The sequence below is a fragment of the Sapajus apella genome, unplaced genomic scaffold (genome assembly GCF_009761245.1).
Source record: "Sapajus apella isolate SASKATOON/1434 unplaced genomic scaffold, GSC_monkey_1.0 scaffold30, whole genome shotgun sequence".
Classification (NCBI taxonomy): domain Eukaryota; kingdom Metazoa; phylum Chordata; class Mammalia; order Primates; family Cebidae; genus Sapajus; species Sapajus apella.
The window spans coordinates 9,738,851-9,765,373 of record NW_022436970.1 but is presented as its reverse complement, the minus strand read 5'-3'; the positions used below and the strand labels follow the sequence as shown (position 1 = coordinate 9,765,373).

The 26,523-nt window shown below is 39.1% G+C and overlaps 1 protein-coding gene across 3 annotated transcripts; it reads right to left on the bottom strand.

Moving 5' to 3' along the window:
* Nucleotides 1-1,653: 1,653 nt before the first annotated feature.
* On the bottom strand, nt 1,654-25,291 carry LOC116561773 (serpin B6-like). 3 transcript variants are annotated; one of them, XM_032293695.1, is made up of 8 exons: nt 25,187-25,291; nt 23,758-24,547; nt 20,379-20,553; nt 19,024-19,173; nt 9,900-10,017; nt 8,645-8,787; nt 3,978-4,133; nt 1,654-2,656 (listed from the first exon to the last, which is right to left on the bottom strand). In XM_032293695.1, the coding sequence occupies exons 2-8, from the start codon at nt 23,826-23,828 to the stop codon at nt 2,252-2,254; spliced, it is 1,218 nt and encodes a 405-aa protein (XP_032149586.1). In that variant the 5' UTR covers nt 23,829-24,547; nt 25,187-25,291; the 3' UTR covers nt 1,654-2,251. The 3 variants fall into 3 exon arrangements, with proteins under 3 accessions (XP_032149586.1, XP_032149587.1, XP_032149588.1); XM_032293696.1 differs by having other exon boundaries at nt 24,401-24,547; XM_032293697.1 differs by lacking the exon at nt 23,758-24,547.
* Nucleotides 25,292-26,523: the final 1,232 nt, after the last annotated feature.

The window sequence follows — 26,523 nt, the reverse complement described above, 5'->3', positions numbered from 1 at the left end:
ATTTATGATTTACATGGCTAAAGCCTGATTACATTATATTTCTATAACAGATAAAACCATTATCATTCATTTTCATAATTCATTATTAATATGATTTGATTATCCTCATTCCAGGAAAGAGGAAAAAGAAACACCCTCCTGCTTGGATAGTTAGAGACTGCTCCATTTATATTCCCCATTCCCAACTCTTACTCCACTTGACTGGACTATCCTCAAAGCAGTGCAAAGAGGCGTGTGTTTCCCTGAGGAACAGAGTGCCACCCAGTTGCCCCTGTCCGTAACACTCAGAGGCTCTCTCTGCAGTGGAAGAATCACATGGACTGATTACTCCCCACCTTCCTGTCTTCTTTCCAAGTCCAAGTGTTGGGCAGAGGAGGAAGAGAAATGAGAATAACAGCAACCTCTGATACTCTCTCTTTCCTCTCTCAGCACACATACAACGTGGATGTTTCCTTGTCATCCTCAGTTCCATTCTCTCCCTGAAGCTAAGTAACTGGCTTGGGTACAAAGGGGAAAGTGGGCCAGCTATGGAGTGAAAATATGGGTTGTGAAGTTCTGAGGGCTCGGGGTCTTTCTGGCTGCAAGGGGGTTGATGGAGTAAGTCTTTTTAGCTGTGCCCTAGAAAACAATGTAGCTCTCCCTCTTCAATCTAACTCATCAGTGTGTTCCCTTATCATTGATCACAACTGTTGCATTTTAAGCCTGTAAGACAAATGGCCACAAAAAGCTTAGCTTGCTTTTCAAAACATATTTTAAATAATATAGAAAGACATGTGATGTATACGCATGAAGCTATCTCAAACTGCATTACTGTGAATAGAACATATCTCATCATCTCTGCCTCCTGGTAGCAAGTGTAAATTTTCGGAGGAAGTGGATGGTTGTACATTTGAATAGGCTTGTGACCCACTGATCCCTGTGAATGCAAACTATGAATGAAACAGAAGACTGGGCGGGGTGGCTCACGCCTGTAATCCCAGCACTTTGGGAGGCCGAGGCGGGCAGATCACTTGAGGTCAGGAATTTAAGACCAGCCTAACCAAAATGGAGAAACCCTGTATCTACTAAAAATACAAAATTAGCCCAGCATGGTGGCGTATGCCTGTAATCCCAACTACTCAGGAGGAGAGGCAGGAGAATCGCTTGAACCTGGGAGGCGAAGGTTGCGGTGAGCCAAGATCGTGCCATTGCACTCCAGCCTGGGCAACAAGAGCGAAATTCCAACTCAAAAAAAAAAAAAAAAAGAAAAGAAAGAAAGAAAAAAGAAACACCCGGGAAATGGGACTGAATTCTCACTGGTGTCAGGTAACTGCTCTCTCCTCACCCTCTGTGCCAGCTTCTGAAGAACTGGTAAAATTCTGGAATAGAAGTTGCTTCTGAAAATTTCTTTTCTTTTCTTTCTTTCTTTCTTTTTTTTTTTTTTTTTTTGAGTTGTTGAGACAGAATCTTGCCCTGTCACCCAGGCTAGAGTGCAGTGGCATGATCTCGGCTCACTGGAGCCTCCGCCTCCCAGCTTCAAGCAATTCTCCTGCCTTAGCCTCCCAAGTAGCTAGGACTACAGGCATGTGCCACCATGCCCAGCTACTTTTTGTATTTTTAGTAGAGATGGGGTTTCACCATATTTGGCCAAGCTGGTCTCAAACTCCTGGCCTCAAGTGATCCACCCACCTCAGCCTCCCAAAGTGCTGGCTGCAGGTGTGAGCCACCGTGCTGGACTGCTTCTGATCATCCTGAGTCCTGCTCACTGTGCTTCCTCCACACTCTCCATTTCGCTTTCTATTGTTTCGTTAAAAATGGGTCCATATATGTCAATACTATTGAACAGAGAAGACAGAAAACAACACGTATCTTCTTGTACTTGAGAAAACAGAAGCATAGCAGACTGTGAGGGTGTCACCATACACAAAATGAGGAGACAGCAAATACCTCTGACAGTTGGAATGTGTTGGTGGGGGAATGGAGAGGGGGTAATACCTCATTTCAAACAGAGGGGTTTGACCAAGTGGTCATAGATACCACCTGCAAAGTGACCACGAAATCCTCAGAGACTATCAAATAAAGGCCCTAGAAAACATTTAACATGCAAACACACACACAAGAGTTCTCAACGAGGAATTTCAAAATTAGGTTCCTAATATCTCATTTTTGACTGCTGCAATAATAAAGTCACTTTGGGTCACAGGCACACTTTAAAGAGTAGAGGAAGTGCAGATCACTAAGAGAAAAGAGAAGGGCTATATCCAATGACTACCTATGGAGAGGAAAATCGGCCACAGAAGAGAATACTATTGGTTTTGATGTGCTGGATAAAGAAGAGGAAGGGATGGTCTGCACAGAACCTGAGGGTGTAGCTGGCACAACAGTAAACTATTTCGTCTTCTGTAGCTGCTGCTGCTTCTGTACCTTCCTCATTGACCTCCACAAAGGACTTGTGCATGACCTTGGACAAGTACAGATCCTTCTTAGATGACATTCCTGAGAAGTCCGCCCTGTCCTGTTCAAAGGCATCGACCATGCCCATACTGCGAAGGACATCCGCCACGTTGTAAGATTCCTCCAGTTTAAATCTAGGAAAAAAAACTTCCATCTCTCGTGCTTGCATCTTGTCTGGCTTTGTCCATTCTATGAATCTCTCATAAGAAAGTTTTTTCTCAACCTGGAAGAAGAGTGTTGGATGTTTTAGGGTCTAGATCAGTGTTGCCCCAATACAGTTTTCTGCTATGATGTTAATGACATATGGCCATGGTGCCAAATGTGATAGCCATGAGCCAATATGGCTATGGAGCACTAAAAGTGTGTGTAGTATAAAGGAAGCCTTTATTTTTAAAATTGTATTTAATTTCAACTAACGTAAATGTAAATAGTTACAGGTGGCCAGCGGCTACCATATTGGACTGCACACATCTGGGAGACAGCACAGTAATGCTAAACCATTCACGTATGAATTGATCTTATATTTCTGTGCTTGCGTCTTCATTTCCAGAAACTAAGTCAGACCATTTCCCTGAGGCAGAATTTTACAATTTGGCTACATTTGCATGAGAATGGCTCTTCTCACAAAGTTTGGTGTTGTACCTGAACAGAAGCATGTTGAAGTAGGACCTCTCAGACTTGCCTTTTCTTCCGTCCAAAGTTTCTTCCAACAAATCCCTCATCATTTTCTGTTAATTTAAAATCCCAAATCTCTCTCTCATCTGGCCCTTCCTCCATCTCTGCCCCCCTTGTCATGTTTTGTTTGAAAAGCATAGCAACCTCCTTTCTGACCTATCTCCATTCTCATTCTTGACACTTCCAATTCATCCATTGCAAACATAAGGATTCGTTTGCTAAAAATTCGAATTACTGTCCAGCTAATGTTTTTCATTGACTCTCTACAACCTAGCTATTCAGCGTGGTCCATGGGCCAGCAGCCTCGGCATCGCCTAGGAGTTTGGTGTTAATGCAGATTCTCAGACTCCTCCACTCCAGTCCTACTAAACCAGAAACTTCTTTCTAACAAGATCCTTAGGTAATATGCTGAGTCACAGCAGCTGCTCCCCAGCTGACTGCTTTCTAAAGAGCAAACTCACAACTATGGGGCAAGGTTGTGGAGAAGACTACTAATAATAGTCAATGGCATACTCTGAGCATCGAAACAAATACATTTTATACACCATGCCTCATAGGGAGGTCCTGCCACCACCTTCCATAGGAATAAGCCTGAGAGAGTACAGGTTTCTAACTTGTCAAGCGGGACATTGAACTCTGACCTGGTTTGGCCCCAACCTGAGCCCATTCTAGAATAAGAGTATTTTCTAAATTGCATTCAACACTTAGAACACCATCCCGCTGGATGTAATCACAAAAAGAGAAAAGGGCATATGGCCCAATAATTCAGGGAAACACTGGTAAAAACAAATTTTCAAGGTTTCTTTTTTTCCTTAAAAGCTTGTGAGAACCTTTACTATGATGAAATGCATACTTTAAACACTCTTTACCATTTTCAAATCAGTGTTTTCACTGGGAAGTATGATGATCATATTCAGCTCCTGTCCAACATAGGGAAGCACTAGAATTTGGCTGGATATTTTCCTTACATAGGTGGTTTTAAAAGCAGATTCCTTAGACATCATTTGCACAGGTTTTTCTTTGTTCTAGAAAGGAAACATATATACATTAAGTTGAAGCATAAGAGTTAAATATTGGACATAATCAACAGAGCTGGCCACTTTCTGCCACTACAAACGCTTTCCTTCTTTGGTCTCTAGAACCCCATATTAGACACTTCCTTTATGGCTCACGGTCATTACTTCAATCTCCAAACACCAGGGTGCCCAGGGCTCAATCCTTACCTTACTTTCTGTCGGTGATCTTGAAGGAGATCAGGATATGCCACTCTGAAATATACCACTTTGGTTTAAGAATATTTTGAACTGAAGGCATTAGAGTTCCTGAAATATCCTATCTGCCTAAAAGCAGAACCTCCCAAAAGAACTCAATTGTCATTATTCTCTTCCTCAGTAACAATTCTAATTTTCTTAGAGATGAAAAGTCTGCACACACCCATCATTGTCACAAGACTATTACCTCTGCCATTGATTCTGCTCCAAAAAGACCCATGTATCTTTTCACAAAAGGCATTTGTTTTTCCCAAGTGCCCTTTATTCCCCTCCCTTTCCCCTACTATGTTGGGTAAAAACACCACAAATTCTAATGACCTCTTCGAGTTACTCATCATTGAGTTTTCCCATGTACATGTGTGATGCACAAGTTAATAAATTTCTGTTTGTTTCACTCTTGTTAATTCTTTTTTGTCACTCTACAGGGACCCAGCCAAAGAACTTGAGAATATAGAGAGAAAGATTTCTTTTCTCCCCTATAATTTCATTTAATCTCATGAATTTAAATATAAAACCCAAGTCTGCACCTCTGGCCTGGATCTCACCTTAGTAGTCCAGTCTCATCCATTTCGCTACCTACTCGACATCAGCATCTGAACATACAAAACAAACCTCCAGTCTAACTTGTAACAATGGGCTCTTCACAATCCCTTCCACATCTGCTCCATCTGTTTTCTGTCCCATCTCAGTTCTTGGGGACACCATGTTTCCAACTATCAGACACCCTGAAATTAACCTTGACTCCCATCTTTGTCTCACACCACATATCTGACACATTAGCAAAGTATATCAGCCCCATTTTTACCATGTAACCAAAATCTAACCTGTGCATCCTACCTCCACTGCTATCATCCTAGTCTGGGATGGTGCAGTAAACTCTTGAGTGATTGTCTTGTTTCTGTCCTTATCCTCCTTGTGATTATTCTCAGCACAGGAGCCCGAGGGACCCTGTTAAAACATGTCATATCACTCCTCAATTGAAAATCCTCCTGACTCAGAGCAAAAGCTGAAGTCTTTGAAATAACCAGTAAATCGTGCCAGGAGTTTGTCCTCCACTGCCTCTCTGATCTCATCTTATTGCACTCCCTTTGCTTGTCTGCTACAATCACAGTTGCTGCTTCACGGATCCATGGACAAACTATCTCAACTCTGCCCGCTGAACTCATTCCCCCAGAACCTGTAACACATATGACCTTACTTCTTTCTGTCCTTTTCTCAAACACCATCTCCTTCAGTGAGGGCTTCCCTGCTGACCCTTACCTGAGGTTGTGCTGCCCAACCTAAACTTTCCTTTTTTTTTTTTTTTGAGACAGAGTTTCGCTCCTGTTGCCCAGGCTGCAATGGCATGATCGTGGCTCACCACAACCTCTGCCTCCCAGGTTCAGGCGATTCTCCTTTCTCAGCCTCCCTAGTAGCTGGGATTACAGGCATGCTCCACCACTCCCAGCTAATTTTGTATTTTTAGTAGAGACGAGGTTTCTCCACATTGGTCAGGCTGGTCTCGAACTCCCAATCTCAGGTGATCTGACCGCCTCAGCTGCCCAAAGTGCTGGGATTACAAGTGTGAGCCACCGCACCCGACCCCACCTCAACTTTCTATTACCTTTTCTTTGTACCTGTCTCCATACCACTGCTTTTAAATATGTATTTACTGTCTTTCTCCTCCAAGAACATGTAAGCTTCATGAGGAGAGGGACACTTTGCAGATTTTGAACAGGTCTGGAATAGTACCTAATACGATACATGACACATAGTGAGCACTCAATCATTATTCATTAAATAAATGAATAAACAAACTTAACAACAAAAATACTGAAAGAAAAATTAACACAACTTACTAGAAGAACACTGCACTTGTTTCTAACACATAGTCAGACAGTAGAAAAGATCTGAGGACCATGATTATGTTATGCTCTGCACAATAATTCTGCTCAATTCCTGAGTCATTTGTAAGTTAATAGTAGCAGCTACTGTGAATTTATTGAATATTAGAGTAATAGTCAAAAATAGTTTATAGTCCCAGTTCTCAGATATATAATTCTATATTAAATAAATGAACCCCAAAATATTTGTGTTTCAGCTTTTATCTTCACATTGTTGCTCACACAAACTAAGGCTCAGCCGTCAATATCCTCTTCTTCTTTAGTTCTGTCACTTTTAGTGAGGTTTCAGCAAACTTGTTTCTGGAAATGGCCCAATAGTAGGCATTTTCAGCTTGGTGTCTGTACAGTGTCTGTTGCATCTACAGATTGAGTATCTCTTACCTGAAATGCTTGGAGCCAGAAACATTTCAGATTTTGGATTTTTTTTTCAGATTTTGAAATATTTGCATTATACCTACGGTTCAGCATCCCTAATCTTAAAAATCTGAAATCCACAATGCTTCAATGACCATTTTCTTTGAGCATCATGTTGGTGGTCAAAAAGTTTCAGATTTTTTGAGCATTTCAGATTTTGAATTTTCAAGTTAGGGACACTCAATGGAACTTAACTTTGCTATTTAAAATCAGAGCACCTATAGATGGTATTTTAGCATATGAACATAGCTATGTTTCAATAAAACTTTATTTATAAAAATAAATGATGAACTGGATCTGACCATTGGGCATTGTTTGCCAACTACTGGTCTAGGAAATTCCTGCCCCCACTTTCAGATCCCGAAAGCTCTAGTCTTGCAATATAAAAGCATCCACACTTGGTCATTTGCAGTAACTGAATGATTTACTAAATATGCAATTATATAGGTGGGTTTTACTTCATTTTGTAATTAAAGAATTAAAATGAAAATTTATAACATCTCAAACTCTGTGCCCTTTGAGAAAGTACATAGGTTGGTACACTTACCACTAATTGCAACTTGGGTTTTTTGTGTGTAAAGACTAGAAAGCAAAACGGAAATCTTCACCTCCTTATAGCATAAAATAATTCTTGCCAGTGAGAAAGAAAAAAAGCTTTCCTTCATGAGAAAAATGCCAGAACCTCAGAAAGAGAAGATTTACTCTTCCCCCTCTGTCAATCCTGCTTTCTCTTGCCTGCATTGTGTGTTTAATGTCTGAATCAGCTTGTGAGCATGAGGAATTAAGTCATGGAAGTAAAGAAGACAGAGCAGAAGAGAGGGTGAGTCCCTGAAACCTTCTCTTACAACCCACATCAGGCTTGGCCTCTGCTTACCTCCAGAATTCCTGTTGTGGAAGAAGAATATCAGGAGTTTAAACCTTGTGTGTTGAGTTTTCTGTCAACTGCGGTTCAATGAAATCCTAGCACACATCTTGTTTTAAAAAACTTAAGGACAGAAATAGTTTTCCAGGGGAAAATGGAACAGTTCATTTCAAAATAAAGCTAGAAAGAAAATACATTCCTTGAGAAACCAAAGACTCAATCAGGCGCAAGTGGGCATGGAAGATTTAACCAGTGATTAATAATTAACTTAATCTATTCTACTACTTTTGAATATATCCAGAAAGTTCTAGAGTTAAACGAAAAAGAAAGAATAAAGCAGATTTAGAGAAAGACAAAGGGCCTTTTGCAAATAATGTATTCTGAGTTGGAGGTAGCTAAACTCCATGTCTGTCCTGTGTATGTGTTTTTGCTCACCTGTTTTTTAGGTAAAATTTTGTGCTTATTCATCTTTATTATCAACAGAAGACTGAACATAATTTATTGGTTCAGTACTTGTTGAGCACAAGTGTGAGCTAAGCACTGGTAAGGTAGCATTTTCTCACTCAAACAGCAACAAGCCAAGTGGGAAAAGGAACACCTGATTCAACCACTGCAATGCCACCACAGAGTGGAAGGAATCGCTGTGACAGCTTGGACGAAGAGGCAGCTTGGGGAAGTGCATTGTCAAAAGGCTTTCCAGAAGGAACAATGAATGAAAGAAAGGAGCATGTAGGTACTGATGAGAAATGAAGATAGAGAAATATGCGAGATCCAGATTACGAAGAGCCTCACACATCATACCATTCATTTGAGTTTATCTCCTAAGTTTTGGGAAGCCAAGGACTATACACTCAGATGTGTAATATTGAAAGTGCATAATACAGACGAGATAGAAGCTGGACTGGAAGCCTGGGAGTATGTAGCCACCGTTGATGAGACACAAAAACGAGATGAAAGGTAGAGGAACGGCCCACAGGTTTGGAGGGGAGTCCTGCTGCTGGATGACCAAAGGGTCATGGTCAAATCTACCAAAAGTCATGTTTTAAAGCCAGTATGAAGACAGAGACTGCTCCCAAGAATCACCTTTGAAATTGCAAAATACTCACCTTGCTAATTTTAAAAGACATTTTCCTGGTCCTGTGTTTCTCAAACTGACTCTCCCAGTTTCCTTTGAAGTAGATGGCATTCACAAGAATCAGTTTAGTCAATGAATCAACTGAGTCTGGAGAGAGCATCTCTGTAATTTTACCTGTAAAGAAGAATTAAAAAACCATTTAGCTAAAAGTATTCCCAGATGATTGTATCAGGAGGGATATCCAGATCATGTCATCTGTTTGAGAAATCAAGTGTGCATGAAGGTAGTTCATGGTGTCCCAAAATAAAATCATGTAAAGGGATGCTTATCCTCACAACAACCACAGTAACAACACTGCAATAAAAACTTGAAATAGAGCTCTTGTAATAAAAAATCACAATTTGAATAGATGTATAAAACAAACAAGTAGATATTAATGAGAAAAGGATGATCTGATAATATATAGCAGGGAATGATTGGTGCCCATGGCTTAAAGAAAGACACATAAAAGATTGGCAAAAACGTGAGTAGTTGTAGCAAGTATAAGAACATTTTAAGAACTAAAGATTTAAAAAGGCATGACTGGCTGGGTATGGTGGCTCACACCTGTAATTCCATCACTTTGAGAGGTCGAGACGGATGAATCATTTGAGGTCAGGAGTTCAAGACCAGCCTGGCCAACAAGGTGAAACCCTGCCTCTACTAAAAATACAAAAAATAGCTAGGCATGGTGGCAGGTGCCTGCAGTCCCAGCTATCCCAGCTACTTGGGAGGCTAAGACAGGAGAATTGCTTGAAACTGGGAGATGGAGGTTGCAGTGAGCTGAGATCGCACCACTGCACTCTAGCCTGGGCAACAGAGTGAGACTCTGTCTCAAACAAACAAACAAACAAAACAAACAAACAAAAAAAACGGGCATGGCCAAGCATCCTGCCACATTGCATAGATAAACCATAGAGCATAGGCAATGGAGAGGGAGTCCTTTAAATTCCAAAGTTAATGCTATGTGTTAATAGAAACCCCACCTAATATTAACAATAAAAATGTGCATGTTCTTCTGGAAGAGATGCACTGCATATTGAGAGATAGCACAGATAGATGATAAGTGCAGGGATAAAGCTAGAGAAAAGCTCTACACTCCAGCAATATTTCAGAAGCAAGCTCTTAAAGTTTGCGTAGTTATTTAGAGAAAACTGCACTCCTTGTCATATGTGACAGTTTTATAAAGAAACTGACTGTATGACTGTTTAAAACGTTATTGAAATAAAATAGCAATATGTTTTCACCTTCAGTTTTTTCAGCAATCCAGGTGTTTATGTGTGTTCTGGATGTCTCTGTATCATTGAGAAAATCAAGCTGTTTTACCTTTGCCTGGTAGAATTTGCCACAGGAATCTGTAAAAGACTAGGAAAAATTGAGCAACATAATTTCACAGCTAACGAAATAACACCAACAACTTACTTCTTCATTGTGACACATCAGAAAATCAATAATTTTATCATTTACCATATATAAATTGCAAATGTGAGAAATTAACCGAAAGACCAAATTCTTTTCAGCTATTCTTAATCTTAGCTTATAAACTAAGTAATATAATGATCTACATAACAAATAAATTTCATCAGCTGCTGGATCTTTCAAGAGAGTGGCAGTGCATCAGTGAGATAATAAAAGGCACTGAGAAATCTCCAAGGAGACATAACAATCCTTAACATGTAAGCACCAAATAGCGGAGCATCAAGATACAAAAGGCAAAAACAGAACTGAAAGGAGAAATAGATGAATCCACTGTGGTAATTGGAGACTTCAAATGCCTCTATCGGTAATGGAAAGACCCAGAAAGCAGAAAATTAGTAAGAACATAGTCGAACTAAACGACAATCACCAAATAAGTAGATATAATTGTCCTTGACTACTTCATCTAACAGGAGCAGATTACACATTCTTTCCAAGCTTACGTGCAGCATTCACCAAAATAGACCATATTCCGGGCCATAAAACACAACTTATCTTATTTAAAATAATAAACATCATGTAATGTCTACTTTCAGACTACAATGGAATTAATCTCGAAATCAGTAAGAGAAAGATCGCTGAAAAATTCAAAAGTACTTGGAGATTAAACAGCACACTTTTAAATAACACATGAATCAAAACAAAAATCTCAAAAGACACTAAAAACATTTTGAACTAAATGAAAGTGAAAACACACTGACAACACTAAATGCTGAAGAAAGCATGGAGCAACAGGAACCCTCATTCATTGCTGATGGGAATGCAATATTGTACAGTCACTTTGGAAGACAGTCTGGCAGTTTCTTATAAAACTAAAAATATGATGCAGCAATATGACTCAGCAGTCATGACCCTTAGCATTTACCAGATTCGGTGTTGAGAAAAACCTGCACACAAATATTCATAGCAGCTTTATTCATAGTTGCCCAAGGTGGAAGCAACTAAAATGTCGCCCACCACTCTGGTGGGGATGTTAATTGACAGGAGAGGTTATGCACGCACATAGCATATTCATGATGGGAGAGTTCATTATGGGAGAGTTAGTTAATAATGGGAGAGGCTCAATTTTCTGTGAGCCTAAAACTGCTTTTAAAAATAAAGTCTTTAACAAAAAAACTTCAAGATACTTTGACTATAGAATCTGTTGCTTTGTAAACCATTATATTTGTTGAGTAAGGATTAATACAGCAAGTGCTATGTCTACATCTACATTTTAGAATAACAGAGTATAAAACTGGATCTGTTGTTCCATAAATTAAGTGAGTAGAATATATACTACTACACCAGCAATTTCTATCAGAACTTGCTACAATGCTGGGAAAGTTTTAAATCTGCAGTGTCCAGAGTGGTCCCACATAGAGCTATTGAGTGCTAAAAATATGGCTAGTGGGACTGAGGAGGTAAACATTTACTTTAATTACATTGAAATGTTCATAACCACATGTTACGAACATTCTGGATGTTTTTGAGTATGATAAACTTTACTAAAGAGTCCAAACTGTAATCAGTTACTCTATGGAATTACAGGATATTCATGAAGACCTACATTATGCTATATAAAAGCAGAATCTGTGGAGGAAATTAAATGGATTGAAGTAATTAATTTGTTGTCCGTGCACTATGGAATTGTTTCCTAATCTTTCTCTCCTATTGCTCACCGGTAAATATTTAATTCCCCTATTCAGGTTTTGGTTTTTATTTTGGAATTTTATACTTCCTTTTCAGTACAGCATTGGAGAAGAAATATAGCAATAGTTATGAACACAAGTTCTGCAACTTACTAGTTGTGGGATCTTCAAAAAATTTCTCTTTATGCCTCCATGTTCTGTCTGGTAGAACAGGGAAGCAGTAATACCTACACCTCACAAGATTACGGTGAATACCTGATGAATTATTTTCACTTTTTCATGTAACATTTTTGCATTTTCATGACATTGCATTGCATAACTGATCTATGTACATCATTTTATTTAGTCCTCCCACAATTCAGGCTTTGCCAATTTGGAATTTCTCAAACTAAGAAAACAATCAGAAATAAAACTGATAAATCACATATTGATGACTTGTTGCAGCCCTAGGTGATCTTTTCAGCTTTTAAACATTTTAAAATAATTAATTGTCAGCTAAATTAACTTACTATTTTAGAAGCCATGAAGAATACCACTAAAAGAACATCTAATTATCTACTGCTATTGGTCTTGGATTTTGGAAATAAGAATAAATAAATGAATAAGAAATTAAGGAGAAATAGTTAAGTATTTCTTATTTTTTATTTGTATTACAATATCAAAATAACATCTTAAACATCAATTATTTTCTTAAAATATCTACCAACAGTGTATTTTGTATGTTGGAGTTTTGTTTTTCTTTATATAGAGGGCTAATAAAAGGTGGTAATAACCTAAATAGTAGCTAAGACTATAAAAAAATTGAAATATAAAATCACACTATAATGTACAAAACTTATAACTATTTAACTTTATGCTTCACAACCTTTCTTGTATACCAGTTGGTTTTGAAACAATTAATTTAGATTCTGAAACAAGTTTTAAAAATAATGAAAACATCACATAACACAGTAAGAGCGATATCCCAAATATAGAGAATTCTTGTAAATCAGTAAGAAAAAGACATCCTGCCCCATGGAAAATCTGCAAAGGAAATTAAACAGGTGATTCACAGAAAAGTTAGAAATGTTCAATTCACATAGAAAAGCTGTTCAACAATAATAATACATGGACACAGGAAGGGGAACAACACACACCAGGGCCAATCAGGGGTTGGGAGGTGAGGGGAGGGATAGCATTAGGACAGACAGCTAATGCATCTGGGGCTTAAAACCTAGATGATGGGTTGATAGGTGCAGCAAACCACCATGCCACATGTGTATACTTACATAACAAACCTACACATTCTGCACTTGTATCTGGGGAACTTAAAGTAAAAATTTTAAAAAGTGAACTTAAATTTTACATTTTGTTCTATAATATAAACAGCTGATTAAGCAGTTTGATTAGAAAAAAAAGGGAAAAGCTGTTTAATTCCATTAACAATCCAAATGGCATTTTTGGTGCTTTCTTGCTTTACGGGTATTAGCACTTGTCTATCATATATGTTGTAATCTTTTTATCTGAGGCTATCTTTTTTAAACTGTTATTTTAGGTTCGGGAATATATGTGCATGTTTGTTATATAGTTAAATTGCATGTTGTGGGGGACTGGTGTACAGATTACATCCATCACTAATAAGCATAGCACCTGTTAGGTAGTTTTTGATCCTCAACCTCCTCCACCCTGCATCCTCAGGCTGGCCCTGGTATCTCTTGTTATTTTCTTTGTGTCCATGTTTACTCAAAGTTTAGCTCCCAACTACAAGTGAGAAAATGCAGTACAGGTATTTGGTTCTCTGTTACAGGGTTAATTTGCTTAGGATAATGGGCCTCTAGCTCCATCCATGTTGCTGCAAAGGATATGATCTCATTCATTTTTATAGCTTCATGGTATTCCACTGTGTATATGTACCACATTTTTAAAAATCCAGTCTACCATTGATGGACATTTAGGTCAATGATATGTCTTTGCTCTTGTGAGTAGTGCTGGAATGGACATACCTGTGCATGTGTCTTTACGGTGGAAGAATTTATATTCCTTTGGGTACATATCCAATGATAGGCTTGCTGGGTCAAATGGAAATTCTGTTTCAAGTTCTTTGAAAATCTCCAAAGTGCTTTCCACAGTGACTGAACTAATTTACATTCTCACTAACTGTTTATTTTTCTCTGAAGCCTAATCAGCATGTTATTTTTTGACATTTTAATAATAGCCATTCTGACTGCTGTGTGATGCTATCTTATTGTGATTTTGACTGGCATTTGTCTAATGATTGGTGATGTTGAGCATTTTTTCATGTTTGTTGGCAACATATATGTCTTCTTTTGAAAAGTGCCTGTTTATGTCCTTTGCCAACTTTTTAATGGAGTTATTTGTTTTTTGCTTGTAAAATTAAATCCTTTGTAGATTCTGGATATTAGACCTTTACTTAATTTATAGTTTGCAAATATTTTCTCCCATTTTATAGGTTGTCTGCTTACTGTCTTGATAGTTTTTGTGTGTCTGTTCTGTGCAGAAGTTCTTAAGTTTAAGTGGGTCCCATTTGTCAATTTTTGTTTTTGTTGTAGTGGCTTTTGGTGTCTTCATTATGAAATATTTGCTAGTTCCTATGTCCAGGATGATATTTCCTAGACTGTCTTCCAGGGATTTTATAGTTTTAGGTTTTACATTTAAGTCTTCAATCCATTTTGAGTTGATTTTTGTACATGGTATAAGAAAGAAGTCTACTTTCAAAATTCTGCATATGGCTAACCAATTATCCCGCCAACATTTCTTGAATAGGAGTCCTTTCTCCATGGGTAGTTTTTGTCATATATAGAGATGGTTGTAGGTGTGTAGCATTATTTCCAGCCTCTGAATCCTGTTCCATTGGTCATTGTGTCTGTTCTTGGACCAGTACCATGCTGTTCTGGTTACTGTAACCTTCAAATATAATTTGAAGCCAGGTATGTGATGCCTCCAGTTTTGTTCTTTTTGCTCAGGATTGCCTTAGCTATGTGGGCTCTCTTTTTGGTTCCATGTAAGTTTTAAAATAGTTTTTTTTTTCTCTAATTCTGCGAAGAATGTAATTGTAGTTTTATACAAATAGCATTGAATCTATAAGTTGCTTTGGATGGTATGGCCACTTTAACAATATCGATTCTTCCTATTTATGAGCATGAAATATTTTTGCATTTGTTTGGGTCATCTCTGATTCTTTGAGCACTGTTTTGTAATTTTTATTGTAGAAGTCTTTCACTTCCTTGGTTAGCTGTATTCTTAGGTATTTTTTTTCTTTTTTTTTTTTTTTTTTTGTGGATACTTACAATGAGATTATGTTATTGATTTGACTCTCAGCTTGAATGTTGTTGGTATATAAAAATGATACTGACTTTTTTACATTGATTTTTGTATTCTGAAACATTGCTGAAGTTGTTTATCTATCAAATTGAGGAGCTTTTGAGCAGGACTATGGGGTTTGCTAGGTATAGAATCATGTCATTTGCAAAAGAGGATACTTTGACTTCCTCTCTTTCTGTTTAGATGCCTTTCACTTCTTTCTCTTGTCTAATTCCTTAGGCTAGGACTTCCACTTGAATAGGATTAGTGAGAGAGGGCATTCTTGTTGTTTTCCAGTTTTCAAGGAGAATGCTTCCTTCTTTTGCCCATTCAGATGTTGGCTGTGGGTTTTTCATAGATGACTCCTAAAATTTTGAGGTATTTTCCTCCAATGCCTGGTTTGTTGAGGGTTTTTAACATGAAAGGATGCTGAATTTTATAGAAAGCTTTTTCTGCATCTATTGAGATGATCATGTAATTTTTTTGTGTTCTGTTTATGTGGTAAACCACATTTTTGATTTGTTTAAATTAAGTGAATCTTGCATCCAAGGGGATAGAGCCTAATTGATAATTTTGGACCAGCTGTTTGAAATGCTGCTGGATTCGGTTTGCTAGCATTCTGCTGAGTATTTTTGCACCTATCTTCATCAAGGATATTGGCATGATACTTTCTTTTTTCTTTCTTTTTTTTTTCATTCTGTCTCTGCTGGGTTTTGGTATCAGGATGATGCTGGCCTCATAGAATGAGCTGGGGAGGAGTCCCTTCTCCTCATTTTTTTTAAAAATAGTTTCAGTAGAAATGGTACTAACTCTTCCTTAGACATCTGGTAGAATTCAGTTGTCAGTCCATCTGGTCCTGACAACTGGTCCTTTTTCTGGTTGGTAAGCTTTTTATTACCGACTAAATTTCAAAAGTTGCTATTGGGTCTGTTCAATGAAGATTAGATTCAATCTTTTCCTGATTCAATCTTGGGATATTGCATGTTTGCCAGAATTTATTTATTTACTCTAGGTTTTCTACCTAATTTATTTACTTATTTCTAGGTCTGCATAATAGTTTCTGAGTGCTTTCTGTATTTTTGCAGGGTCAGTGGTCATGCCCCTTTGTCATTTCTGATTCTGATGAGTTCTTTTTATTTTCCTTATTTGTATAGCTAGTTGTCTATCTATATGATTAATTCTTTCAAATGATTTGTCAAATTTTGTTTTTGTTGCAGTTGCTTTTGGTGTCTTCATTATAAATATTTGCTAGTTCCTATGTCCAGGATGGTATTTCCTAGATTATCCTCCGGGCATTTTATAGTTTTAGGTTTTACATTTAAGTCTTTAACCCATTTCGAGTTGCTTTTTGTACATGGTGTAAGGAAGAAGTCCACGTTCAAAATTCTGCATATGGCTAGCCAGTTATCCCAGCAACATTTGTTGAATAGGAACTAATCTGAGCATTAAATCTTTTTCCATTTGTTTGTGTCATCTCTGACACAAATCTGAAACATTAATTCTTTCAAATTAATCATATAGATAGACCACTAGCCATACAAATAAAAGATTCTGGATTCACTGCTTTTTGTATGATTTTGTACATCTCGGCTGCCTTTAGTTCAGCTCTGGTTTTGGTTTTCTTGTCTTCTGCTAGCTTTGGGGCTGGTTTGTTTCTCTAGTTCCTTCAATTGTAATGTTATGTTGTTAATTTGGAGTCTTTCTAACTTTTTAATATGGGTATTTAGAGCTATAAACCTCCCTCTTAACATTGCTTTGGGTGTGTCCCAGATACTCTGTTATGGTGTTTGTTCACATTAGCTTTAATGAATTTGTGGATTTCTGTCTTAATTTCATTATTTACCCAGAAATCATTCAGGAGCAGGTTGTTCAATTTCTACGTAATTGTGTGTTTTTTGGGCAATTTTCCTTAACATTGATTTCTATTTTTATTGTATTGTGGTCCAAGAATGTGGTTGGTATGATTTCATTTTTCAGAATTTGCTGGGTATTGTTTTATGCCCAATTGTGTGGTCAGTTTTACAGCATATGCCATGTACAGATTAGAAGAATGTATATTCTATTGTTTTGGGGTGGAGAGGTCTGCAGATATCTATTTGGTCCATTGATCAAGTGTTGAGTTCAGGTCCTGAATATCTTTGCCACCCAGGTGTTTCTGGGGACAAGATAAAAGTACACCCTCCAGTTGAGTTCACACAGAAGTGGGACCACTGGGCCAGAAGCTCTACCAAGCATTGTCCTCCTGGCTATAAGTGGTGGGTGGGATAATGCACCTTGCCATCTGGGTGTTTCCTGGGAAAACATGAGGCTGTGATCCCCAGGTCAGTTCACACAAAAGCAGGACCACTGGGCAGAAGCTGGCACCAAGCCCTGTCTGGTAAGAAGGGGTGGAGCAAACTTAATGCTCCCAGGCACTGCAACTGTGGCTTCTGTTGGGGATATGGCACCAGTGATGGTCTGCTTCGGGGTCCAAGGCTTATAGTGGTCTTCTTGGATTTGAAAGTTGCCTCTACCATAAGTCCAGGTGGCTCTCTGCCTCAGTCTAGAAGTGCAGCGGTGGGGTGCTGGGGGTCAGGGGGATTTTCCCCTCTCAGTCATGCACAGGTCCTGGGAGACAGCATGAATCCCCCTGGGGGCTCTCACTCACTCGCCCTTTCCTGTGTTGAAGAGAATCTCCCGGCTTCACGGTGAGCTTAATTGGACTGGTTCCTTGATTCCTTCCTCTCTGCTCTCTGTGCACCCCTCCTGCCTTGATGGAACCCGATGTAATTTCTCAGATGATTGATCAGTGTGCAGGGTCAATGTTCATTAGCCTTTCTATTTATTCTCATGAGGTACATATGAGCTGCTTCTAGTCCGATATCTTGTCCCTGCCCTTCAAAAAGTTTATAGGTTTACAGAATGCAGTGCTGTTGATAGTAGGTGGAAATGAGCACCACACACATATCCTTTGGGCAGTGTAAATGGCTACAACACTAGTAATAGTGATTTGACAATATTTATTAAAACTTCAAAGTCTCATTCCCTTCCTCCTTTCTGCGTATCCATTTTAGATAATAACTAGTGTACATGAACACAAAATCTTGTACAAGGGTACTATTGTTTGTAATGGCCCAGATTAAATATAACCTAAATTCTCATCAGTAAGGGAAAGATTTACTATATCTTGGTACAGTCATACTTAGGAATACCAGAAAATTGGTTTTAAAAAGTGATATAGATATGCATATGCTGAGATGAAAAGAATTTAAGGCATATTGTTAAGTAAAAGGAAATAAAGTATAAAACAATATGTATAGTATATATAGTATAATAACAATGTAGGGAGGAAACTTCAAAAAGCAGCACTTCTGTATGTGAAGCAGAGTACACTTCAAATTTATAAAAGCTCAGACATTGAGAAGGGGAGTATTGGAGTTAGAAGTTAATGAGGATTGCTGATTTATATGCATTACTTGCATTTTTGTTTAACAAGGAATTACTTGAGCACCTTTGTTTAAAAAAAAATCATTAAAGCCTTGTCAACAAATGGAGCCAAGGTAGTCAGCTAAAATATGTTTTAAAAGATTTGCAGTGTCCAAAAATCATATCAAAATATTTAAACGCATAAAAGGTTAGAGAAGTGTCACCATGCACAAAAAGTTAACAACATCTGCAAAGCAATTACTAGAAATACGCATTCTGATCATTTCTTTGCTTTGGCTGATTCATCTCCAATTGTGCTATGCTCTGTGTCAGTCAGTTCTTTTATAAAGATTAACTCATTTAAGCTTCATGAAAATCTTGTCAGTATTTGCTATAAGACTTATTTTACAGACAGTAAAATAATCAGAGGAGCCGTGTGAGGTTAGGGAATGAAGCTGTGAATTCTGCCCCACCTGTATGAATTCGTAGCCCACGTTCTTTCTACTACTGTCCATCACATTACTCTCTTTATTTTTTTTAATAAAACACAAGTACAACTTACTGTGTGGAAGTCATAAGACTTTTCTCCAAAGAGCCTGTTAGCAGTTCTAAGCAAATACTGAGTGTCAGTTCTGTTAATTTCAGCAAGAAGTGACTGAAAACCTTGGTGAATATCTCCATCTTCACTTCCAATTTTACTAAAAAAGAGTGCCTGAAATAAAAATAATAATAATAATAAAATACACAGATTCTGTATTCCCTGACTTCAAAAATAGGCACAGTGCTAAATTCAACATTAAGAGATTTTCAGATCCTTTCTATGGCATAAAAGACGATTAATCTAATTTATATGGTTTAGCTACGTCTCCATCCAAAATCTCATCTTGAATTGTAATCTCCATAATCCCCACATGTCAAGGGTGAGACCAGGTGGAGGTGATTGGATCATAAAGGCAGTTTCCTCCATGCTGTTCTCATGACAGTGAGTGAGTCTCACGAGATCTGATGGTTTTACAAGTGCCTGACATTTCCCCTGCTGGCACACGCTCTATCCTGCTACCCTGAGAAGAAACTGCCTCCTTCTCCTTTGCCTTCTGCCATGATTGTAGGTTTTCTGAGGCCTCCCAAGAATGTGGCACTGTGAGTCAATTAAAACTCTATCCTTTATAAATTACCCAGTCTCAGGTATTTCTTCATAGCAGTGTGGGAATGGACTATTAGATAGAAAGTGTGTTGAAATCTACCCAGTCTCCCTACTGATAGCTCTTCTTAAGCCTCCCTATAATCATTTCCTATGGAAAACCAAAGTTATCTAAATATTGGTATGACTGGATATGCCTTTTACAAACCCAAGCAAAATGATTCAGGTTACTTATGCTGTTTGTGGTACTTTGTCTAAAAACACAGCTGCCAACCGTGTGTTCTATCTCTGCATCTACATGGTGCTCTTGACACCAAAAGGTGGAGTCTCTCTTCCCTTTTCTAGGACCTGGGACGGCCCTGTGACTTGTTTTTAATAAGAGAATGCAGAAGTAACTCCGTTCTAAACCTAGACCTTTAAAAGCCTGGCAGGTTCCACTTGGACTCTCTTATAACTCAGCTACCATGGTGTAAGGAAGCACAAGGGCCCTGGAGGAATGAAAAGACTTGCTTGTAGGATACAAGCATGTAAGTGAAACCTTCTTGGACCCTCTAGCCCAGCTCTCTGAGGAAATACCCACAGAAGTGACCTCAGGACACCAAAAATGGTCAGGCAGTGGTAACACGCTCCATCCTGCTAACTCTCCACCCACATCCCTGTGATACTGGCAGAGTTAACTGTTAAAAGAGGAATCTCTTTGAGATTTTAAACATGAAAGACCAGCGCTACTGACAAATTAATAGCAGTTATTGTTGTCTTGAAGTAGCTTTAGGTACCTGAGACATCTGAGCTGCGGTGTTTCCCTTTGCCCCCATGAAGACCATGGCCAAGGCTGATGATATGCTCATGGGTGAAAAAAATATGTTGTTCGAGTTGTTTTCCCCTAGCTTTTTCAAAAGGTTTAATGCAAAGGTCCCATTTGCTTCTGATAGAGCATCCATGACAGTGAACCTGAAACAATGGATTTAAAAACAATATTACATCAACATCGGCTTCTTATGTATTGCATTTTCACTTTATTTATTAATAGTCTAAACTGGGGCTTTTGTTGCAAGATTTCATTTAATCCATACAACCTGATGTGGTAGGTGCAGTGAATATTTGCATTTTACAAACAAATAAATGGAGTCTTCACTGTGTCAATATCTTGCCTCTGGGTACACCCAGTTACAAACCGCAAAGCAGGATTAACAGCCAGGTCTGTGGCTGCTGAGGAACCCTGTAGCTCTAGGGTTCCTCTTACCCTCTTAGTCACCATGGGTCAAGGTCTTCTTAAAAAAGAGAAGAAGAAAAAGCAGACAGCAAGTTATAGCTATCTTTTTAAAACATGAAATTTATAAGTATAGAAGCTATTAATTCCCAGTACTGGTAAAATAGGTGTTCCTTCCTGTACTCTACAACTGATTATGTAAATTAGGACACCAATATTTCCAGAGTGTAATTTAGAATTATGTCTTTAAAAGGAAGGAAGGAAGAGAGGGAAGGAGGAAGGGTAGAAAAAAGAAAATGCCAAAAAAATATTTATACATTCATAATAAGAAAATTCATTCCAAAGAATTTCACTGAAAGTAAAACTCACATGCACTGATACAAAATGCTATGCAGAAAGATGACAATTGAAGCACTTCATATGCTACAGAGATAACCTTTAAATGGCCTACCACAGAGAACCAGTTAGATTCTGTCACATGTGTGATTAAATGTAAATGAAGATTCATATTAAGTGTAAATTAGAAATAAAGTTCCACAAACGTTAAATTCACAAATAAACAGACTAGAAGGAAACACTGAACATAAAATATTTCTGGGCAATGGGTAATTTTGACATTAGTTATGTCCTTCTGTATTTTTGCATTTTTGGCAATATGCGTATATTCTTTTTAGTGTCATTTAGTCAGTTTTGCTAATGAACTGGCACTTAGTTGTAAGTCAAATAATTCCAGGAGAGACATTGTACAAATCAACCCAGGCACCTTTCCATGTCTCCCAACTTCCTAGAAACAATCAATCACAAGTCAGCTTGCTCTTTCTCCTGGCATTTACCTCTAGGTGTAGGTATAATACATGTATACTACTGATTTTGACCTAACAATTTTAGACATTATCTATTGCCTTCCTTATTTAGGGAATTACATCACTAACTTCAGTCACTATGCTTCACCTCCTCTATCTAAGTGCTTGCTTTATTGCATTTAAATAGTATTCATAGCTAAGCCAAGCAGCGAACAAGGAATCCATTCCTGTTCTCACATGACTCTGTTCTTCCTTATGTTAACATTGCTTCCACCCCACCTTCTTTGGCTTTCATTGTATATATAGCAAATTCCCCCCAAGTGTTCCACCAATCAGTCAAAACTTTTCAGTACTATAATTTCTTTATATGCTCAACCACATATAAATAATCTGTCAGTCCCACTGCTCATCTCCCACAGTCTCTCACCCTGCTGGTGAGTGCAGGTTTCTTTAATCTGTAAAATTTTCATTTCCAATGCAGAATTTTCATAAGCAGAGAACAACTTTTCCTACTGTTACACTTTAGTTAACGGCCGACTTATTGTTATTGAATACACTTTTTTTTTTTTTTTTGAGATGGAATTTCTCTCTTGTTGCCCAGGCTGAAATGCAATGGCGTGATCTTGGCTCACTGCAACTTCCGCCTCCCAAGTTCAAGTGATTCTCCTGTCTCAGACTCTTGAGTAGCTGTGATTACAGGTGCGTGCCACCATGCCTGGCTAATTTTGTATTTTTAGTAGAGACGGCATTTCAGCATGTTGGCCAGGCTGCTCTCAAACTCCTGACCTCTCAGGTGATTCACCTGCCTCATCCTCCCAAAGTGCTGCGGTTACAGGTGTAAGCCACTCACCCAGCCTAAATACACATTTATAAACCTAGTAAATTAGATTGTCCTGAGACCTTCAAAGACGTTTTCAAAATACCCAAAACAGTACACCTGTGATTATAAAACTTATTTCTTGCATAACACTATTAATACCATGGGTTTTATTCACTTTATATTTGCTGCATTTTTCTATATTTCCTGAATTGATAGTAATGTTTAATCATTGTCTGGGGTTAAATTAATAACAAACCACCTTCTTTTCACAAAACAAAGGGATGGGCAGTCAGACTGATGACTGGGACGTGGGATCTGATTGAGCTGTCCGGCTACTTTTCAAGGCATGCTGCTCTTTATTTTTATAGTCAAACAATATTTTTAAAGCCAAGCAAATATAAGAAGAGCTTTGTGGTTTGGCCCTTCATTGCAATTTTTGCAAACACTCAGGATACCATTAAATTTTATTTTTATTTTTGTTGCCTAATGCCTTTCCTTGAAATGTGGTCTTATTTGAGGTTTTCCTCTATCTAGGTTGCATAACAGAGTTGTATCACAGATGTTGGCTCTATGTCTTTTGGTTTATTGTTTAAGCCTTCAGTTGGTTTGTGTAACCACTGTGCTTGTCAACCTGTGAGCTTACAGTCACAATTTCTACACAGCAGCCACAGATGGACCATCACACAGCATTTCCTATAAATAATATTGAAATTATTTCCTACTTCCTTTTAAACTTATCTTATTTGATTCTTCTGAATTTATTAACAGACTGTTGGCTTTGTAGTAACAATGTATTTCAGTTAACAGATGTTTGTTTTGTTCTTTTTTTAAAATTATACTTTAAGTTCTCGGGTGCATGTGCAGAACGTGCAGGTTTGTTACATAGGTATACATGTGCCATGGTGGTTTGCGGCATCCATCACCCCATCATCTACATTAGATATTTATCCTAATGCTATCCCTTCCCAAGCCAATGCTCAAATTGTCACAGCTTTTCTATTGAGAATCTCTTTAAGTTGGTTACTTTCTTTTTTCCCTATCTCAAACATTCTTGCTTTCTGGCAACAATATCTTCCTCATTTTGAATTTTTCCAGTCCCTAAACACATAATCAGCTCGTCTCCTGGTTTTGTTTCAAAGGAGGAGAGATGTAAAAAACCAATTCTGAATACTCAGGGAACCTACAAGTTTTGCTACTGACAAAAAATACTGCTGCTCTTCTAAGACCATCTATCTCAGTGACAAAACTGAGATAGACATTCCATTTTGGTTTCTAAATATACTATGATGTAAGTTATATTGGTATTTAACTACATTGCCCACCTTTCTTTTCTAAACATTCTTGCATTCAGAGACTGTCTGCTGGGCTGCACTTGCCCTACTGTCTCTTTCATAATTCCAATGTGTTGCGTCCACGGCTCTTGATGACTCCCATTTCTGACTCTATTCCTTTCTGAACCCACTTTTCTTTAGCATGCAGCATCCCTGTCTCACCTAAGACAGCCCTTTGCCAATGTCCTTTGTTTTAAACCCCAGTGTTTTTTCTGCTTGGTGGTTCATTCCTTTCTTTTGATGGAGCAATAGTTTTCTAAGACAGAATACGTAAATTTTTATTTATTGTACATCTGAAAATATTTTTATTCTACTGTTAGATACTATTGAACCAAATAAGAACATTACTTATCACATCAGTATTATCAACCCCAACAGGGAGGAGACAGCTCTGGGCCACATTCCTGTCATCAGGAGCAATCAGACCCCAGAAGCAAGAGGACCCACACCTGACCCAGTTTCCCCCTAGCATCTGAGTATGCCTGACAGCATCTGAATATCATTTTTCTATAAGTTCTGCTTTCCAAACCTACTTTTAAAGCGGGTGGGAGAAAGAGAAAAGGAAGTAACTTAAGCGGCAATATGATCTAATACAACAAAATTAAGATATGATTAAAAGGCCCCACCATCTCACCTTAAGGATAATGAATTTTGAAATATTTTATCTTGTCAGTGAATTTCATAAAAACAAGATCTGGAATGTCCGTCACGATGATCTTTGCAGGCCTGAACACTCTCAAAAGTACTGTGGTGTTGGCCAAACTCTGGAAGCCGGAGAGGCCTGTGAAACCCATGCGCTCAGGCGCTGGGGGAGGCGCAGGGTCCAGGATGACTTCCGGACCCATCCCTAGCTCTCTCTCAAGGGTCTTCAACCCCCTGAGAAATTTCCAACGCACTGCTCTCTGCTGGGTCACCTATGACCAAGGGGCCCTGAGCCACAGCACGGAACTTTCTGCAACGCCCTCATCCCGTGGTGGCCCATCTGCTCCTGGACTCTTGGAGGTGCGCGCTCCCAGGGTCCTGGAGTCCTAGGGTCCTAGTGTTCTGAGGCGTCACGGCACCCTCCCGCCCCCAAAAGCACTTCAGCAGAGAGAATCGGGGCATCCTTGTCCGCACCCCAGCTTCTCAGCTCCTGGATGCTGAGCTGAGCTGACCCTGGAGGCTCGTTCCCCAGCTCCACGCCATCGTCTCCGACACCCGCCGCTACTACACCAGGACCCACAGGGGTCGCAGCCAGGCGCAGCCACACCCCTGCCCTCGGGGAGGCCCCGGCCCGAGACCAAGTGAAGGAGGGAGCCCCGGGAGGGCGCTCAGGGCGCTTCGCAGGTTTCGCTTTCCCGGGCTCCTACCGTTTCCTGGGCGCGGGAGAGGATAACCCGTTGCCTGTTTGTGGGAGCAGCTCCCAAAGCTAGACACATACCCCAGTTGTGGGCACCGCTGCCCAGGAGCGAGGAGAGACAGGTGGGAGTGGCGGGAATAGAGGTGTCGGGGCTGCGCGGGGTGTCAGATCCTAGTGGGCGGGGAGGTGGGCGGAGTCGGGCCCGGCCAGGCGCCACCCAGCACAGCGGGCGGCGGGCAGGAGGGCGGGGCGGGTCCCCAGGCCGCGGGGCTTTCCTGGTGTGCAGCCAGCGGCCGCTCTGGGTGCAGTTAAAAGCCCCTACTCTCCACTGTCAGGAAGTTTTCAATCGAGAGGTGCTAGTTCACGCCGCACCCCACCCCAAGCTAATGTGTCTTTGTAGTGAACTGGGAATCATAACTTCAGGGACCAGAGAAGTGCCAGTTCTCTGCTACATGGACGTAAGCTGCACATTGCGGAGCCGCATTGCCATGTGTGTACCTACGCAACAATTCTGCACGATCTGCAAATGTACCCCAGAATCTAAAGTACAGGAAAATACATATACGTATAAACACATCTATGTAGGCCTCTTGGGATAAGAATTAGACTTTGGGGCACTCACAAATTAGAGAAATGAATGTGAAAACCTTATTTGCCATTTTAGAGCAGTCATGGGAAACAGAAAGATTTCGGATGACTGGGGGTGGGGAGAGTGCTAGCCAGATTTTTATTTTTATTTTTTTATTGGTAGATAATAGCCAACATAGTTTTAGGGTACATCATTTAATGCATTCATATAATTTGCAAATATGAAATCAGTGTTATTGGGGCTTCCAACACCTTAAATATTTGTCTTTTCTTTATGTAGAAACCCTCAAATTACTCTCTTCTAATTTTGAAATATACAATAGATTATTGTAAACTCTTTTCCCCCTACTGATCTATTAGACACTAGATATTAGCTTCTATGAAACTGTATGTTTGTACCCATTAATCAATCTCTCTTCAACACTCCCTTCCCTCTACCCTTCCTCACCCCTGGAAAGCTCCAGTCTACTTTCTATCTTCATGAGATCCACCTTTTTTAGCTTCCACCTGTAAGTGAGAACATGCAGTATTTGGGTTATTGCCCTTAACCTTATGACGTCTAGTTCCATCTATGTGGTTGCAAATGATACAATTTCATTTCATTATTTCCTATGCTGAATGATGTTCCATTGTGTATATATATCATATTTTCTTTATCCATCCACCCACTGATGGCGTGTAGGTTGGTTCCATATTTTCTGCATTGTGAATAGTGCTGCAATAAACTTAGGAGCATGGGCGTGCAGATGTTTCTCAATATAGTGATATCCTTTCTTTTGGATATACACCCAACAGTGGAATTATGGTAAGAAGTCAGTTCTATTTTTTTT

Coding starts and splice junctions, on each gene's coding strand:
- LOC116561773 (XM_032293695.1), bottom strand. CDS start 23,828: ATGAAAGAGACAGTAGGGCAAGTGCAGCCCAGCAGACAGTCTCTGAAT. Junction 20,554..23,757: donor AGAATGTTTAGAAAAGAAAG/GTGGGCAATGTA, acceptor CCATTGTTTCAG/GTTCACTGTCATGGATGCTC. Junction 10,018..19,023: donor AGTCTTATGACTTCCACACA/GTAAGTTGTACT, acceptor AATTTTTCCTAG/TCTTTTACAGATTCCTGTGG.